A 19,353-nucleotide genomic window follows, 5' to 3' on the forward strand; every position below is an offset into this window, starting at 1 on the left:
ACGCCCTCTCATGAGCAGAGTTGCTAATACAGCTGGGAGAGGGGCGCGGGCACCCCTGGGCTTTCCCCTTTTATTGAAACTTCATTGTTTGCTTTAGAGTTTTATTTTATGTTAAATAGGTGCTGTATATTCCTTACAGAGGGGGTAATAAAGTTTCCAAGCTAGAGGAAATTGGCTATGGAGTGGGGAAACCTGGCAGGACTGGAGACGAGGAGGGTGGTGGTTGGGGATGAGAAAGGGGACAGCTGTGCCTGCATCTGGGGGCGAACAGCTCTGCTCTTCAGGGTCCTGACCCCCAGCTTCAGGGATATCACAGAGAATTTAAATACTTCTTCTAAATTAGTTAAGAACAGAGAGAAATAGTGTGGCATTTGGCTCTGAGCTGCGTTGTCTGCTCTGGAAGCAGGGGAAGCCAAGGTTACAGAGAAGCAGCCCAGAAATGGGGCTGTTCATAGAATCATAGAATCACAAAGTCATTAGGGTTGGAAAAGACTGCTAAGGTCACCTAACCCAACTGCTGACCCATCACCACTATGCCCACAAACCACATCCCTCAATTCTAGTTCCTTCCCCTGCTAAGTCACCGGGATGCCCTCATGCCCATCTGCAGGACAGAGCTAGTAACTACCTCAAGGAGCACGATTACTGGGGAGAAAAGGAGGTACTCCAGAAGAAAACTGGATTCCAGACCACACCAGTCCCCTCTGTGTCTGCTGCTTAGGAGCAGAAGAGATGATAAAATCTGACCTAAAGCTGTGCCCAAACCAAATGGGGCTCAGAGCAGGAAATGCTGCTTTTGGCCACTGCTCCAGGACTGAGGCTGCACAGGAGCTAAAGCTTTATCCCCTTTTCCTTCCCTACAGGCAAAAAGAAAGCGACATTGTTTGACAGCCAGGCTCCCATCTGCCCCATCTGCCAGGTCCTCCTGCGCCCTGGAGAGCTGCAGGAGCACATGGAGCAGGAGCTGGAGAAGCTCACCCAACTCAACATCAGGTAAGCAGCCCGTGATCATAGAATCATAGAATGGCTTAGGTTGGAAGAGACCTTAAATATCATCTTGTTCCAAACTCCCTGCCACGGGTAGGATTGCCAACCACTAGAACAGGCTGCCCAGAGCCCCATCCAGCCATAGCAGAGGAGACGGCGACATGCAAAGCAAAGCAAAACAGCAAGAGCTGGTACTTGCAGCGTGGCCCCATATTGGCTGCATGGGTTGCTTTGACATCTGGGATGCATCCTGCGGTGGAGCAGGGTGGGAGCTGCCTTCTGCTCCTGATGCTTTCCCCAGAATGGCCAAGTTTTCCTTTTATTAAAAATAATAATAATAATAATAATTGCATTTTAACTGCTAGCAGTCATTTAGGAAATGGCCGCAGCCAAGGGTTGTCAGATCCCTGCCCCTGCCTTAATAAAACTCAGCAGCCTTGGAAAAGAGCGTGTTTATTTCAATTATTAATGAATTCCCCGGTCATTAAAAGGTGAGGAAAGGGATCGTACCACCAGTGAAAAGCTGCGTTACGTCACCAGGTGGTAGGAGAGAAGGGAGGGCTCCCAAGCCAGTGTGTGTGTGCACACCAGGGCAGGGGGCTTCCCACGGCTATGGAGAGTGTGGAGGAACCAGATCCATCCCTGTTCCTGCTTGGCTGGGCTGTGCCTTGCAGCAAGCCAGAAATGCTCAGAAGGGGGAGAAGCAGAGAGGTCCGAGGGAGCACCCACGCAGCATCGTGTTGGATCCTGGCACCGCACAGGGAAAGAGGGGGCAGGGAAGAGCCCATTTATCCCCCGCGCCACCCGCTCCCCTCGCGAGCGTAATTTATGGCGTCATTTGGGCCGCATCCAACTTAATAAAGGGCCACTGCAAATTAGTGAACAGGTTTAAATGAACAGAAGCAATTAGCGCTCCGAGGAGCCCATCAAAGAAGTTGGGCCAATATCAGAGCGAAACTGAAAGCGCGAGCCAGGCGCAGAGGACGGCTGGCGCGAGGCAGTGATGGGAAGGTGGCGTTTAATGGGAAAGGAAAGGAAACCCTAAATCATAAAGCGTGACAAGGGCCATTGTGGGCCAGCTGACAAATGAAAAAGAATGGCATTATTCCTTTAAATAACAGCAGCAGTTAGAGAGAAGACAGCTCTCCCCAGCTTGCCCTCGCTTCTCTCGCCCGCTCCGCTCGGCCATGCAGGCGGCGGCGAAGAATCAGAGGTCTTGATTAATTATTAAATAACGACTCTCCGTGCTTCGTGATAGATAAGGCTCAATCCAGGCTGCGGGCCGTGACTCAGCACAGGGATAGGCTGCCCACTGCAGCAGTGGGCAGGATGCAGGTGGTGGGATGCTGGGCTCCGTCCCTCAGGTGGCCCCTTCTCCTGCTGCCCCAGCTCTTGCCAGGAGCGAGAACACATCAACAAGAGGAGAGAGAAACTAATAATGATCTCAAATAACCCAATAAACATAAAAATAAAATGTAGGCCTATAAACGTGACGGGCACCGGCAGCCCTGGCCGCTCCCTGCCAATGCTGACTCGTTACCGAAATGGCTGAGCAGCTGTTACTTATCAGTCTGATGGGGAGAAGCAAACCAAGGGGCTGCTTTCCAAGGGCCCTTTTTTTTTAGATTTAAAGAGGATGTAGCCAATCGTGGTGCACGCTGTTAAGTTTTAATAAACCTTAATGATTTGCAACCAAATCATAAATTTCCAGCTCTAGGGGTTAGGAAGGCAGATTCCCTCCTACCTGCTGAGCCTGTAGCACTGAGGACTCAGCAGCTCCAGGGATGCTGCACAGAGCGGCATCCCCCAAGGCAGAATGGCCATTGGATTGCATTGGGTGCAAGCAAGCTGCAAGGCTGCCTTGGGGCCAGATGGAAAGAGAAAAGGCTGGTAGCAAAGCAGTTTGAGGGCTGCCTTGCGCTGTTGCCTCCATTTTGGAGGCTTCAGGGACATTGCTGGAGCACAGAGTTCCATGCAATGGTGGTGGAAGAGAAGGAAGGGGATTCCTCCAGGCTGGAGCTGCAATAGGAGAGAAGTGAAGAGCCACCCAAGCACTGCCCATCCACCCACCCTAAGTGCCCTACATCAAGCTGCAGGAATGCTTTTGCTGTCCCCAGGACACAGGGACAGCCCTTGGCATGGGCAGCACCAGCACTGCGGGCACCACCCGGCTGAGTCCCACACGGCTCGGCCAGGCTCTCTGAATGCAAATTTCATTTCTGAGCCACTGGCGCTGTTTCAAGAGCCGGCAGCCTCCGAGCCCTTCTCGGTGTTACATATGTAACAGCCTCATTGAACTTGACATGTCAAATTCAGGCCATTTGTGCAAAATCTCCCTTTAATAATACCGTTTCATTTCGCTCAAATGAGACTTGAATGCATGTAAAATGGAAAAGGATATTTAAGCGCTAACATTAGGCAGATGTCTTGCCAGAGGCCGATTGAATATATGAGATTTTGAAGTGCTTAACACGTTTTCGGTGCTCCCTCTTAGAATATGTCACCTGGCTTTCTTTTTTCTCCCCCTTCTCCCTCTTACCCCCCTCCCCATTCTTTAAGTGAAGGGTATAAATTGAAAGAAAACAAAACTACAAGCCTCGGTTTTATGGGGTTTAACTCTTGCGGAGCGAGACTGTTGGTATTCCTCCTCCTAAGAGGAATTACCTCCTGGCTCACCTTGGTGGAGCACAAGCATAGCACAGCAGGGAAGCGGCGGTGGGAGGGATGCAGTGAACAGAGGGACGCTCTGCTCACTGCATCCATGCAATGGGAAGAGCAGAGCTGTTGGTCCCTAACTGAGCAGCTAAGTAACACCAAGCTAAAAAATAAGAAATAATGACAGCAACTCTCTGCACACATCACCCCAAATATGTGAATACTCATGTGCATGAAGCCTGGATGCAGATCTTCTTGATTCATATCCACCTGTTTTATTCCTCATGCAAGCACCTATAGGTGGAGAAGAGAGGCAGCTTTGGGGCTATGATTTGGGTTTGAGGTGGGAGGACCACTGGGGATTCAAAAAGCCTAAGTCACATTACAGATATTACAGTTGCTGAGTCAACCGCTGGAAGATTGGGAAATGTGCCTTTGGGTGCATTCTTTTTTAGTAGCATGATGTGCTGTTCTTGAAAATGCAGTGCTCTTTTAAAAATGTATTTGGCAGGGGGATTTTTATTTCCCTGCATGACAACTAGCAGGTTCCTCCTTGCATGGCCAGCAGCAAAGCTGTTCTTCAGATCTGTGATTTCCCCTACCCATTTCCACCACTTATCAGCCACTGGCAGCTTTCCTTGCACCTTGCCACCATACTGGACCCACAGGTGACACCCCTGTGCACACCTCAGGAGCTGCTGGTTCCTCTGGTGAATTTTCTGCATGCCCAGAAGTAATTTCTCTTCTGATTCTCTTGAAAGAGCCAAATGTGATCCCAGGCTATGGGACCTTGGGAGGCGGACAGGTCAACCCGCTTCCACACAAGCCATGGTCAGTGTCTCTGCGAGATGTCTCCGAGCACTAGGAGACGCAGCCTGGATTTCACAAAAGTTTGGTGGCCTTTTTGATAAAAGTCACCCTATGCCAACACCTGAGGGCGTATGTGACCACATGCCAGCAGCTTTCAGTGTTCCTCCTGGGCAGGTGGGATGCACCCAAGCAGTTCTCACTGGCTCTTGACCCTTCTCCTGCACAAGGAGGCTTAAGTTCTGCTTGTCTAGATGCGCTGAGCACCGTGCCACCCAACAGGGCCTTCCCCAGACGGCAAGGGGAGGGATGAGCAGCCATGCTGCCAGGCCCAGCAGGATGAATAGAGAGCATAAAACCCGAATTAGCTCTGTTGCCATGTGTCACAGCAGGGTCATGGCTCTCGCCCCAGGTCTCCTCGATTTATGCTGGAGACTTTAACCTGACAGCCAGGTATCTTGTTCAGTGAGCACTGCAGATCCACCAGTGTCTGAATGTGGAAGATGGGATGCACTTTGTGCTGAGAGGCACTTCTTTCCCAAAGCCCCGTTGAACTGCATACTGCATCCCTTCCTTACATCCAGCAGTCACCTGGGAGCACCGGGCCAAGAGAGATGGCACCTAGGAAAAAGCATGATGAGCCCACGGGCATTTCCCTCCCACTCCTCAACTTCTGCTGCTGTTCCTGTTTTTCCCCTCTTCTTTTTCCACCTCCTCCTTCTCCTTTCCCTCCTGCTCCCCCTCTGCGTCCCCCTCCCTCTCTCCCCACCCCCCGGTATCAAGGCGACATCTCCAAGCCAAGTACTTTTAATTTCGCCCGTGGCCCTTGCTGACACGGTGGATATGCACAGCAAGTTAAATTCCCGCCTGATCAATAAAGCAGAAGCAGTGTGTCCGACTGGTCGATATTTTTTTATCTGTCTTCAGCCCAGTCCTGCTGATGACAGCCCCCTGCGCTTCAGCAAAGGCACTCAAGGGCATCGGGCTTTGGCAACACAGCTCTTTTTTTTTTTTTTTTTCCTTTTTTTTTTTTTTAATTTAAATGAAGGGGAAAAAAAAAAAGCAAAAACTAGATGCCTACCAAAAAAAAAAAAAAAAAAAAAGTTCACAGAGTTTGGCCTTTCCTTAATAACGTTTTATGATTTATCTTAATTTTTAATTGAAAAAAATTTGCGAATTAATTGATTTCTGGGACTTGCCAATTAACATTGTAATTGGGTGCATGATAAATTTCGAGGGAGCGCCATTTTTCTCCCTCTCCCCCTTGTCACCCAGGAGGGGAATCGCCAGGGCAGCGCTTCCTCCCCGTGCACCCCCCTTTTCCCCGTCACTGCCCTCCTCCCCCTGTGCTCCTGTATCTTAAAGAAGGAACAAGAAAGCTAATAAAGTCATGTTATTAGAGTCTCACCAGAGGTGACCCCTGGAGGCATAAATCCACGCTTGGAGATGCTGGGGACAGGTGCTATTAAGTGCCTGGCCATACCCTGTGCAGCAGGATGGTGCCTCCGGGCTCCTTATCCCCCAGCAAATCACACTGCTGGGATGGGGTCAGTCCATACAGCATGGAAGATTTGCCTCATCCCCATACAGAGTGTGCCATGCTGCCTAGCAGAGATGCTCCGTGTCAGAGCACAGTTCAGGGGTCTGGTAGCCAAATTTGGGATGTAGGCATGTCTGTAGGTGCCCAGGAGCAACAGCTGGTGAGTGACACTTGGACTTGGAGTCAAGAGTCATCTGTCATTTTCTGCTGTGGTGTGAGGCATTTTGTCACCCACCAAATATCCTGTAAGCACCACCTAAATCCCACGTGCTTGGATGGAGTTTGGCATGTTATCTACTCACCCCATGGTTGTCCTTCCTTCCTCACCCTGTGTGTACAGGAGGAAGGATGCCCACCCAGACCCATCTTTTCTGCACCAGAAAAGCTCAGATAATCCTAGGTCCACACCTACCACTGTCACTGGTGGAGAACCATGGGAAAAAGGAGGGAATTTATGAGGAGAGAAGGCTGTTTATTAACTAGTGAATGTGTGCTGTTGATGTAGTGGATTTATCTTCTTTCTCCTCCCTCTGATTTGTGTCTCTGCCCCTTGCTGGGGCAAATTGATCACAGGCAGGAGGGGCAGGTGCCTGTCCTGGTCCTGCTTTGAGTTCCCCATCCCAGCACATCCCTTAAGGATGCAGAGCAGCCCCATGACCTGGTGTGAATGCATTTCCATTCTTGTGGGCCAAACATCTCCTCATCCAAGCAGCACTCGTAAGGCATTCTGAGTGCCCCTGGCCGTGCTGCAGGCTGGCAGCACCCAAAGCCCATGCCCTAACCCCAGGGTCTGTGGGACCCATGGGGAGGAGGAGGAGGCAGAGGGGTGCAGCACTTGACAGGGGGCCCAGCACTGGGGGCTATACACAGAAACCAGAAGTGAGAAATAAATCCTTGGCCGGTGATTTTCCCTTGAGCGATGCATGCCTTCTGCAGAACCTCTTCTGAACTGCTATGTGAGCTGGGAATAATTAAACACTCATTACAGCCATGGTAGCAAAGAGCCCCCCGGATCAATCTCGCGCATGACCTTTCCCTCCAACTTCTCTCTTTCCAGCCACCTCCTTTTCAAATAGTGAAATGTTTCTCCATCCAACCCTCACTCTGCACCACCCAGAACCTGCTGAACCCCACAGCAGGGACAGGGCAGGCAGAGGGGTATCATGTGCTGGGGTCCCCTGCTCAGGGCAGTTTGTGTTCCTGTTGCAGTCCTGCCGCAGTGTCACCTCCCAGCTGGACACTGGGGCTCACAAATATCGACTGGGAGAGCACTCCAGGGGCTTTGGCTGTTTTTTCCATCGCTCAGCCCCTTTCCCCATTGGATGCAGAGGATGTTTAAATCAGTATTTGGAGCAGGTTAAACACCACGGTGCGTTCCCCCTGACAGCACAGATCACATGCGGCGGCTCCGGGGAGCTGTCACCCGCGGCTGGGTGAGGGTTTGGCCTCGTGTAGTTTAAAAAAATGTATAATCAAACCCTCATTTCCTTATTTAGGCTTCAAGTGACACTTCCACTTATTTAAACTGGCGTCCACAAAAATCCAATTCCCTCTCTGCCCGGCTGCTGCTGATTCCCTGCCGGCATCTGTTCTGCACAGCTCTGCTGCTGCTGTTCCGTCCCGAGGCTGGGAGCTCGAGCTGCTGGAAATAAATTGTGTCCACTGGATTGTTTGTACAGAAATACATCAACTGGCCGCAGCGTGCTCCTGGCTTTGTGGGATGCCACATGTGAGCTGGCCACGCTCCAGCTGGGGCTGTCACATCCTGGGGGCTGGTGAGGGTGTTTCGGGGATGAGATGCAGGGATGGGAAATAGCAGGTGCGTGCTGGCCTCTATGCAGCGTTGTGAGGCATGAGCACAAGCATCCCTGCAAAGCCACCAAGCATCTGCATGCATGGCATCACAGAATTATAGAATCACCAAGGTTGGAAAAGGCCTCTAAGATTATCCCATCCAACCCCACCCCAACATGCCCACTGATCATGTCCCTCAGTGCCACGTCCCCACGTTCCTTGAGCACCTCCAGGGACAGTGACCCCACCACCACCCTGGGCAGCTGTGCCAGTGCATCACTGCTCTTTCTGAGAAGCTTTTCCTCATGTGCAGGAACATAGGGCAGGAACATGGGCTCCCAGCTGGAGATGCAAAGCCATCAGGGCAGAGCCGGGCTGGTCGAAGTACTGCCTCTTCCCAGGATGTTGCCTTTCTTATTTGGTAGTTTGGGGGGTGAGGGTCCCTAAAAGGCAAAGAAGTTGTTTTGCTGTAATGAACTAGACAAACAATTCCCCAAATAGATTAAAACTAACTGTAACTTATAAAAGTGGGTAGTAATTATATTTTATTAGCTAGCAAAACACCATTTTTTTATTTCGTAGGATAATTCTGTGTAAATCACCTTAATTAGAAGTGTCAGACGAGCCTGTGAATATCGTACTTAGTAACTAATTTCCTATGTACAGGTTATAATTTAAAACACATGGATCACTCGCTGAGTGGAAATATGCTAGCCATGAAATAATGTGGGGAGTGTTGGGGTTATTACTATGTAAATGTGTAATCATTTCAGACCACTGCAGCCTGGCTGGGTGATTAAAGAGAATCCCGAGGTCTCCAAAGATTGTGCTCTCTGCGAGAGCCTAGAGCGAAAAACTTTAAAAGGCACCGAAAGGTGTTTGAACTTTAAAGGTCTTGATTTCCCTTTTACTATTTTTAATTTGTCCGCCGTGTTTATGGACGGGAAGGTTTCTCTTTGCTGACGGCCCTTCCACTTGCAGCCCCTTCCCAGCACTGCTGTAGAGCAGATCTAAAAGTGGTTGTCGGCATTGGTCCTCCCAGTGAAGAACAATACAAACAGAGCCCTCCCCCGTTGGTCCCAATGGCAGCCCGTTGGCTGGCCAAACAATCTCTTCCTGGGAGTTCTGCTTTTCTGGCACTACAGCCATTGCTGGGAGGAATTAATGAGGTTCTTCCTCTCACCCTTGGAAAGGAATAATTTTAAACACCTTTAACAAGAAAAGGGAGGAAATGAGTTGTTGTTGTGGGTTGTTGGGTTTTTGTTGTTGTTGTTTTTTGTTTTTTTCTTTAACCCAATGATTGGTTTATAAAAGAAAAAAAGCACTGTTTCATACTTTGGGCAATTCATAAAGTGAAAACATCGTGGGAGGTGGAGGATTTTAAGCTCAATTTTGTCCATCATCAAGGCAGAACAAGTTCTATCTGACATGAAGGCAAGAGGGAGCTGAAGGTGGCATTTATGTCCCAATAGAAGTCCCAGTTGCTCGTGTTAGGAACGGAGATGGGAGAGGGCAGCAGGGCTGTGGGACCAGACATGGCCAGGCTGTGGGATGGGATCAGCAGCACGCCGTAGGCAGCAGCCACATCAGATGATGCTTGTGATGTCTTCCAAACACGCAGCACTTGTTCATACTGAGCATCAACTCTGGGTATACTCATGCAAAAGCAGCACCTCACTGACCTCAGGGCCTGGAGCAGTGCTCTGCCATTTGGGGCAATTCAGTGGGGAGAGATCACCGCAGGTGTCACCTCACTGTGGGGCAGTGGCACTGGGAGAGGAGGGGACCGTAGCCCCGGGAGGAAACACCTTCCTCCATCCCTTCTCATTTCATAACACCCAGCCATCTGCCAAATCAAGGCAGATTAAAGCCAGCCAAATTCAATTTCTCCCCGCTGCCACTGCAGCTCGGCATCTGGGGCTAAAGTGTCCCCGACAAAGCGAACATGACAGGCACATTGCTTTTTTGTCACATCTAGTACCATGTTGATCTTCTAAAAGTCTCATAAAAATTTATTGATGTCTCCCATATTGCTGTGATTGAGAAGAAAGGAGCGTGTGTGTGCGGCACGGCGCGTGCACGGGGGGGGGCACGTGCGTGTATTAATGCTCCTGAAGTAGATCTGATTTGATATGTCTTGTTCTATTGTCAGCATCTGTTTAGCGAGGCTTTTTAATACTTTCTGGCTGCCGATCACTCATCCTTAGCCTGGGATGCAGGCTTGCATACAAATTTTGTTATTAAACACAATTCCATCCTCCCCTTCCCAGCCCCCCCCCCACCCACCCATCCATCCATCACCTCCCCAGGCTCAGGGCATCCAGCCTGCGCCGTGAGCACCGGCACTGGGGCTGGCAGCATATTTCAAGCTCCTTTTGCCTGCTGCAGGTGCTTTGCATTGACAAATCGAATCACGGGGAAATCATTTATTTCCTAATGCTGTTTGCAGCATGTTAGTGGGAGAATTTACATGAGAGAGATTACTTTAATAACCAAAAAATTACAGCGCGGGCCTCCCCGCCATGTCGGCTTTGATATGTAATTGTTTCAAGTTTAACCTGTCTGGAGGGGGGAAGGTGTTATTAAATCTGCAGCATCTCCCGCTGGCGAGGGCAGGCAAGGAGGAGCGCTGCTCCGGGGACCTCCTTCCCTGCTAAAAGGGGAGCAGACTGGCTTCACAAATCACTCCAGCCTGCGGCAGCAGCGGCAGCAGTGGGGATCTTCGTTCCCTTGCTCTTTACGCTGATTTATTCCCCCTCGGCTTCCCATCCTCCTGTTTTATTGTGCCCAGCCCCATGCAGTGCTCACCACCTTCTCTGTGGCTGTCATCCCATTGCCCCTACAGGCTCACTCCCCATTTTTCCCCAGGGTGGAAGAGCTCTTTGCTGTTGGAGATCCTTTCCAAGAGCTCCCCACGCTGCCCACTGCAGTGCTTTCATGGCTCTGACCCCATTCTCTTCTCTCTTGGCAGTAAGAACTCCATCCTGAAGGATGCTATGGCAGCAGGCACCCCCAAGGTAAGTGAGTACCTCTTGAAATGTTTTTCCCTGAAGTGATGCTCTTTATTTCCCATCACCTTCCCATCCCACTCCACTCTATGTTCCCTGGGGGTGAGACCATACCAGGAGCCAGACTAGCACAGGAGATGCTATTCCTGTTCCTGATCCCTACCACATCCCGTGCAGCTGAGGGACGCTGGAGTTGAAGGACCCAGAAGGCTCCAGGTTTCCAGATTGTGTCTAATGACAGCTAATGAGAGCTGATCACACGCGTACTGAGCTCAGACTGTGAAATCATGCACGGGAGCTATGGGGCCAGAGCCATATGCCAGCTCTGGCAGAGGGGAGCGGGGCCACCTCTAGGGGAGGTGCACACCCAAATCACTAAAAGACCCTTTCTCAGATGGATTCCCCTCCCAGAACCCTCCTGCCATCCCTCAGCTCAGCAAGCCCTGCTTGCCAGGAGCAAAATGCATCATTGCATCACTGCAAAGGGCATCATCTGTTAATTAGCCGCCCTTAAGATGATGCAGCAGCAGGAAGCATCAGTGCTTGTGCAGGCAAGTGGCTGACAAGGAGCTCCAGGCCCTGCTTGCCTATTTTTTTTAGAATGCTTTGGGTATCTTTTGGAGCAGCTGGAATGCAACGTGGGGGCCAGTGCCTTGCCAAGCACATAAACACCCTGCAACCCCCCGGGCCAGGGGCTGGGGGACAGTGTGCTCCTGGGATACCTCCCAGGCAAACTCAAACCCAAAGAGAAAATAAACACTCACAGGGAGTGTGGCTGCTTTTGGGCATCCTGAAGGAGTGAGAGGCACCGGCAAAATAACGTCTGTGAGGGAGAGGGACGGGAGGGAAGACAGATGAGCTGTTTGGAGGGATACGCACCACATGAGTGGCAGCCAGCAGATAAAGAAGAAGGTCCATCTCTTAGCAGGGCCGGGCTTTTGAAGTTTCCATTGACAAAGAATCCCATTTGCCTTGAGCGAGGGGATTAAACTGGGACTGGAGAGTCGTTCTATGTAAAGGAGATCAATCGTCCCCTGTCACCACATGGATCTTTTCCCTTTGCCCGTCACGTCTGGGCCTAAGAACATTAACTTCAAGAAGCCACGAGAGCAGGGAGGGAGATGGTGAAATCAGGAAATCTTTCATTCTTTTCTCAGAGAGCTTGAAAGCCTCTCAGCCCAGGAGAATTCATTATTTCTAGGTGGCTTTTGCTTGGAGACAAGTCCTGTGTGGCACGGACAGGTGATGTGCTGACCACTGGGCGAGCTCAGTGTTAAAGTCCTCTTTGTCACCACACAGGGCTCAGAGGACGAGGTGCGACCAAGGTTGCTCCTTCCCTTGTGCCCCCGAGCCGCTGAGATGCAAATTCCCTCTGAGAAAGCCCATTCCTTCTCCATAGCTACCCCAGCAAATGTCTCTCCCTGCTGGTAGCAGTAAGCACACATCCCTGGCTCCCTGCTCTCCTGCCCCTCAAGAGCTGTCACTCACTGTGCTGGGTCAATTTTCATGGCAATATGTCAAAGAAAATCCAATCACTCAACATGGGATGCGATGAATGCAGGATTATTGTATCAAGTTCTTCTATTATCAGGGCTGACTGAGGCACTGAAGGCCAAACAAGGGCTGCAAGACGGGGACTGCAGACAATGTGTCTGCCAATGCAGCAGCAAACTGGGTAGTTCCAAAGTGGTGCCTTCGTCCTCCTGTTGTTGAGAGCCCAGATAGCTCCCACAAGCATGTCTGAGCTTTGCAGAAGGCAGAGGTGCAAAAAAAGTGCTAAAAACCCACCTGCTTTGCTGTAGGAGAGGTCTTCCCCATGCATAGGAATTAGAGGAGAGCCCTGGCTTCCCCGTGGCACTCATCTCTAATGACAAGCCTGAGACATCAGGATGGATGGGAAAAGAAATCCTATTTCCCAACACAAGCTGGGTGTTGGTCAGTAGCCTTTCACATAATTTTGGGTCCTCATGTGGAAGTCCAACAGCAGAGCCACTCGGGAGGACATGTCCTGGAGATGTGTCCCACTCAGCCATGCTTTCCAAGCCCAGAGTGTCCATGCAGGACTTCCCCAAAGGCTGACTGTTCTGGCTTGTCCTTGAGAGGCAATGCTGAGAGTGTTGCACCCCTATGTGCTCCCAGGTACCTGAGAATACTTTTTGCCACTGTCTGGCTATGACTCTGCCTTCGTGGGTATAGAATCATAGAATTGTTGAAGAGACCCTTAAAGGCCATCTAGTCCAACTCCTCTGCAATGAACAGGGACACCTATAGTCTATCGGGTGTTCAGAGTCTTGTCCAGCCTGATTTTGGATGTCTCCGGGGATGAGGCATCCATTACCACTCTGGTCAACCTGTTCCATCATCTCGGTGGGACATTCCCTTCCCAGGGAGGTGAGATCTCTCTCTCTAAATTTCAGCGACTTCCTCTTGGTCATACATGACTGCAGACTGCCTTTCCCACCAAAGCCCAGCTCATGTGCCAGCTCCCACCACCAACAAACACTCTGGGTGCTCCCGGACCTCCGCTGCGATCCCCCACCCACCCTGCAGTTTTACAGCTTGGCTGAGCAGTTTGAGAGAGAATTACAGCGCCTAGAGGGAAATTTGACCACTAAAGCCCTCCAAGGAGAAAGAGCTTTGAAACAAGCAAGATTTGGAGCCTGAAACCCTGACAGAACGGCTGTGCTAAGCCCTTGCCAGCTGCCTGGCTGGAGATGAAATTTCTAGCACAATCATTTAACTTCTCCATATCATGTCTGGTGGTAGGGGCAGGGGCCACTGCTGGGGCCCCGGGGCTTTGACTCCTTCTCTTGTGTCATGAGCTCGCTGGAGGGGCTCGGGAACGTCATGCTCCTCCCTGTGCAACACCGATTTACGAGGAAAGATTAAAAAGCCAAATCTGAATGCTGTGGCAAGGCTGCAGCCAAGGTGGGGACATGGGAACAGCCTGCAGATCTGTGAAGGAGGGGAAATTACCTCGGGTGCGTGCCAGCTGCCAGCTCAGGGTGACGAATACCAGAGCTACTCCAACACAAACCTCCAAGAGGTTATGTGCCATAACACAAATCAGCGCTGAACAAAGCCCCTTGCTTTGCTTGGGCTGAACATCTGTGCTGGAGACACAGCATTGGGCAGGAGGAGCACACATGGACTTGGTCCAGGGGTTGTGTCCCAGCTCCAGACCACAGCTCTGTCTCCTCCATCCTGGCTGTACCCACTGGTGGCTCAGTGTGAAGGGGTCCCCTATCCTGTGCAGTCACATCACCGAAATAAATCAGCAGCTCCCTGCTGACACTCTTATTTCTGCTCACTATTCACATCCTTCCCATGTTGAAGCTTTCTATCCCCAGTTCCATCCCACCCAGATAAAAGCCACCACATAATTTCGCCTTTCACTTGCCTGGCAGCAAACGTGGACCCTCCAAAAGCTTCTAGGAAAGTCAGCTTTAATAGTAGCATCTTTTTGTCAGGGATCCTCCAGCAGCAGCATAACAAATGGTGAGCAGAGTGAAGGGGGGAAATCGCAGCCAGGCCTGGTATCACTCATTGCTTTCGGGTTACAGTTCCCAAGTGATAACAGCTATTAGCAACACTTTGACGGCTTCCCTACCGTGGAGGGGAGGGCAGGAGACAGAAAACATGTCAAGCCATCACCTCCATGTTAAGTGATAAGTACCTATTTAGACGGCAGAGTTAAAGCTGAATGCATCAAGCAGGGAACACTTTGTGCCAAAATAAAAAAAAATAAAAATAAAAATAAAAAAAAGGTTATAGATACATAAAAAGCAGGGTTAGGGTATTTGTTCTGCTGACAGCAGCAGTGATGGATTGTTTAAGAAAAATAGACTCCCCGTGTTTTCCTAGGGCTGTCAGAAAGCGAGAGCCCAGCCCTTTAATACCCTCGAATGACCAGACTTGAAAGGGAGCGGGATGTCGGCTGGGTTGGGTCCAGCTTCCATCCCTTCCTGCGTGATGGAGGTAATGCCACGCACCTTTGGTTGGTGCCAAACCTGTCCAACACCAAACGAGGAGAGGCACAGCAGGAGGGGCCGCAGGAAGGAGCGAGCGCATGGCTTGGACAAGATTGATGGCCTCGTTGCCATTAAGAAAAAAATTAGCCGGTGGCGGCTATCATATTAAAGGGTGAAGAAGCCGTGAATTATTTTCTTAAAGATCTTATCACTTACAATGATAATTTTACCTTCCAAAAGGCCACTTTTAATGAGGCGAGCCAGGCAAAAAGTCATGATTTAATGCCAGATTTTTTTTCCCAAACACATTTTACTGCTTTTTTGTCCATGTTTAAAAAGCGCCGGTGACCTTTTTTTATTTAGCTTGCCCCAGGTGTAATGCTCAGGCTGATCCTCTCAGGGTTTATAACCTCCGCAGAGAGTGCCTTTACCCAATAGAGAGATGATTTAAAGGGGAGGGAGAAATATGAGGCTGCACAGCCGCTCACACATGTGTCCTCAACGCAGGGAGCTGTGGTTTGCCAGGGAAGGGGCAGCACGAGATGAGGATGCTCTCTCCCAGTAGCTCCAATCCTACATTGGCACCCAAGGCAGCAAGCAGCCTCAGTTTTGGGGTGAAAAGTTGGAAGAGGGCTGGGAAAAATGCAAAGCTGCCTTCACCTCTACAACTGTCTTCCCAGATGGTGGTAATGAGATGGAGCAGGGCTCTATCACTGCCTCTACGCTGCTCACTGGTACCAGCTTGGCCACAGCCACTGGGAAACAGCCCCAGTGCAATAGCCTCGGGGGAAAGAGGCCAAAATCAGGAGAGCAGAGAACCTGGCCAACTGCATCAGTGGACTAGATGCCCTTTAAGGTCCCTTCCAACTTGAACAATTCTGTGATTCTATGAAGCCACCCTTTCCTCCAGCACCTTTCTCAGTGCCAAAGCCCTTAGGACTGCCTCTCCCCTGCCCCACACTGTCCCACCGGCATGGGCCAAAAGGCAGAGTGTGCCACATCGCCAGGAAACGAGAAAAACAAATGAAGTCAAGCTTCCTAACAGCAAAGGGGAAGTGTGACTTGGCATCACTAACGCCGTGTTTAACATGCCGGCGAGGTATTTAGAATTGAAGTGCTTGCACACAATTTAAAAATAGACAGTTTATTAATCTAAACTGCAAGTGTATGTAGAAGAGGCCCCAAGATTGACATCTTTGGGATTAGTTTAGCCCTGCGTTTTTCCAGAGGTCATCGCCATGGTGCTCAGGAGGTTTGTGGAATAAATGGGGCCGGCGTTCTTCCCGGGACCACACGCTAAAAACTAATACATAACGTTTAATTTACTGTCTCCATAGCTAGCCCAACCATTTTTCACATAATAATATTGGATTAGAGCTACCAGGAGGCTGAGGGGGGAGAGGGAGGTGGGGAGGATCTGTCTGTCTGTCGCCAAAGAATGGGGAGGTGGGTGGTTTTTCCCCTTCTCTTGAATACATTGGAAGACAAAATGTATTTAACCCTCTCAGCTCCGCATGCTTGGTTTACTAGTGGGGAAAGGGCAGCAACACTGCTACAATTGGGACATTGTTCTGGAGCCCTCAATGCCCACATCGCCCTGCTCTCCCCTCCAGGAGGGCTGTCGGAGTCCAGGGATTGCCTCCTGCTGACCAAATGGATTTGTATGCTGAGTCATCCTTCCACTTGCTCGTATCTTTCCAAAAAAATGCACATTTTTTCATGTTTCATTTCAGCCCAGAGGCAAATGTTGCTGGAAAGCTTGCCTTTCTCCAAGGTATTATGCTTTTTAATAATGTTGTCACCACACTTGACCTGTCCAATTCAGATGATATCTACACTTCCCTTCGCAAACATACACATCTCTGAGCAGTCATTTATTGTTGGATCTTGCCAGCTGATTCCTGGAAACAAACATCTGGAGAGCCAAGCTTACAGTGTATATCTTTTACAACGTATTGTGCTACACTTAACCTAGTTTAGTTAATTTAGATTTCAAATTAGAATTTTAAATTGGATTTCCCCCTCCAATTCTTCCAATAATAAACTTGACTCACAACTCAGCATACATTTTTTTAAATGCTGTCAAACTCCTGCAGCAATTTCTGCTCTCAAGTTCACTCCATGTAGAATTTGGACTTAGCTACTGTTGACTCTAAGTTTATCAGTGATTTCTTAGGTCTCAAATATCACTGATCTTTTTAACCTTCTAAAAGGCCTTTTCTTTTTTTTTCATGTGCTACTTATTAAAATAAATAGCATCGTTACAGAATGAAGGGTAGCTGTGCTGCTGAGGTGCTGAGAGCTTTAATGCAAAGCTGCTGAGAGATTTAATGCAACTTGCAGAGGCAGATGAGCACACGCTGGCACTGCTCCATGCCAGCACATGCTGCATTGCCATATGGTTTTTGTGGGTTTCTGGGGTGGTTTTTTTAATCAGGGGGCTCTGCTGGATCACCCATGGTATCTGCAGGGCAGTGCATGGCTGTGCAGTGCTCTGACACTGCATATGCAAGATGCTCTCCAGCACAGGAGGGGCACACGTTGAGCAGCCTTCACTGGTGTGGCTATTTCATTGCCCACATGGGCTGGGCAACCTCTGTCGTCCAGAGATGCATTCTTGTAGCTCATCTGTTAGATGGGGCAGGGAATGGTTGATAGGAGAGAAAGCAAATTTAAGGCAGTTCTCATCCACTGAATCACTTTAAATTGCACATCCTGGCTCAGCTGGCTGTCCCCTTTGGGCTGTGCTTCTAAAACCAGCAGTGCATGTTGCAAATAGCATCAGCTCGACCCTGTTGCTCAGCCAGCAGACCCACTGGCCTCTTCCAATGGGATCACTCATCACTGTCTGAGAACAGTTGTCCTTTTGTTGCCTAATGTCACTGCACTGGGCAGTAGCAGGCCACAGCCCCGCAGCCCACCCCCAGGCAGGGCAGGCGATGCACAGCATGAGAGGCACAAGGCCAGCCTCACACTGCTCCCCATGCCCTTGAGGGCAGCTTAGTCAGGGGCAGAGCATTGGATGATGCTCACAGCATGAATTTCTCCTTTCTCTCGCAGTCAATTTTGTTGTCGGCTTCAATCAAGCGGGAAGGAGATTCTCCAACAGCATCACCCCACTCCTCGGATGACATCCATCACTCAGACAGATACCAGGTAAGTAGGCAGGCATCGTCCTTGCTCTCCGCTGTATGTGGGAGCCAGCAGCTCTCCATCCACTCCGCATGCCTATAGAGCACCTTGTCCCTCACATGGCCATGCAGGCGTGCTTTTGTCTGCAGAGTCCTCCCAGTGCTGGCTTTCAATCACAGCTTTAAATCTTCGTAGAGCTTTCTGTTGCGTTACGTTCATCATCTCTGCCGTTGCCATGGCTGTGTTTGTCATTACTTACCCCGTGCCTCTGTGAAACTTTCAGAGAAGTGATTTTTTTGGAAAGCAGTGAATGATGTCAGCCTGCAGCAGGCCAGAACTCTCTATTTCACTGGTGTACTGCTGCCCAGCAAACGGACTTGTGATTCCCACTTAAATTTTGGAAGAGCCATGCCACCATGTTTTATAACCCTGCAGGTTGTATTTAAAAAACCAAATAAATAAATAAATCATCCTCTACCCAGAGAAGTAGCAGGTTTAGACCTACTCTGACACACTGAGTAAAAGCTTAGGGAGACAGAGCAAGAGCAAGAAAGGAAGAAGAAGGCAGCAGCCAGAGTGCAGCTCAGCTTGTTGGGGATCTGTCTGTGGTTTGGGGGCAGGCTGGCACACTTGACTCCTGCTCAAGACACATCCACGTTGTTTGGCTGCAAGCCTGTGCTCAGCCACTGGCTTCAACAAAGCTCTGAAAGGCAACAGAAAAAATAATGGTAGTCTTTAGCACAGCGCTGAGCATGCCTTCAGCTACCATGGGGAGAGGCTGGGTGGGCTATGGCTATATTTGTGTCAGGCATAAATCCACGACCCTATGTGCCATTCTACCCCTATATCCTGTCCTATTTCCATGGCCCAGTGTCCCTCACAGTGATGTCCTGCGCCCAAGGTCAAGCAGTTCTACATCAGCCACTTGACACCTGCCCAGTCTGCATTAGGATCAGCAGAAAGAGAGCTGATGACCGTTCTGTGGGCCCAGCCCAGCAGCCCCAACTAAAGCTTGTGCTCTAGAAGATAGGTCCTATTAATAGCAGCAAAAAATGTGCGCTTATTGCCCATTATTCTGTCCTCTGAACTATTTATTGGTTATATTACCAAATAAAGACAGATCCTCCATTGTTTGCTACATACTCTAAGGTACCTTTCAGTTCTAATGTTGTGTCATATCACAGTCGCTTCACCCTCATATGAGACCTGGTACAAAGTAAGAGCAGCAAACCCCACAGAAGATACAGAAATGCCTAATTCAGGCATTCCCGTTCTCTTCCTTGCTTGCTTTTTAAGGCTAATAAATAAATAATGTTCTTTCCAAAAGGGTGTGCAATTGCCTTTTGCAATGTCCCCTTTGCTCAGGAGCACCCCTCCCACCCCATTTTTGCAGATTTCAGTCTCTGTGAACTTGGCGGTCCCTTGCAGTCCTCTGTTCCTATAAATTTTTATTATGTCA

At 49.8% G+C, this 19,353-nt stretch overlaps 1 protein-coding gene across 5 annotated transcripts in view; it reads left to right on the plus strand.

Moving 5' to 3' along the window:
- Positions 1-19,353, plus strand: part of RNF220 (ring finger protein 220) — a 158,268-nt gene that overhangs the window by 86,280 nt on the left and 52,635 nt on the right. For all 5 annotated transcript variants that reach the window (XM_085231162.1, XM_085231164.1, XM_085231165.1 and 2 more), the window contains 3 exons: positions 864-993; positions 10,755-10,800; positions 17,823-17,918. In XM_085231162.1, coding sequence (XP_085087288.1) covers positions 864-993; positions 10,755-10,800; positions 17,823-17,918 — 272 coding nt within the window. The remainder of the gene's footprint in view (positions 1-863; positions 994-10,754; positions 10,801-17,822; positions 17,919-19,353) is intronic.

The sequence above is a fragment of the Meleagris gallopavo genome, chromosome 10 (genome assembly GCF_905368555.1).
Source record: "Meleagris gallopavo chromosome 10, MGAL_WU_HG_1.1, whole genome shotgun sequence".
Classification (NCBI taxonomy): Eukaryota; Metazoa; Chordata; class Aves; order Galliformes; family Phasianidae; genus Meleagris; species Meleagris gallopavo.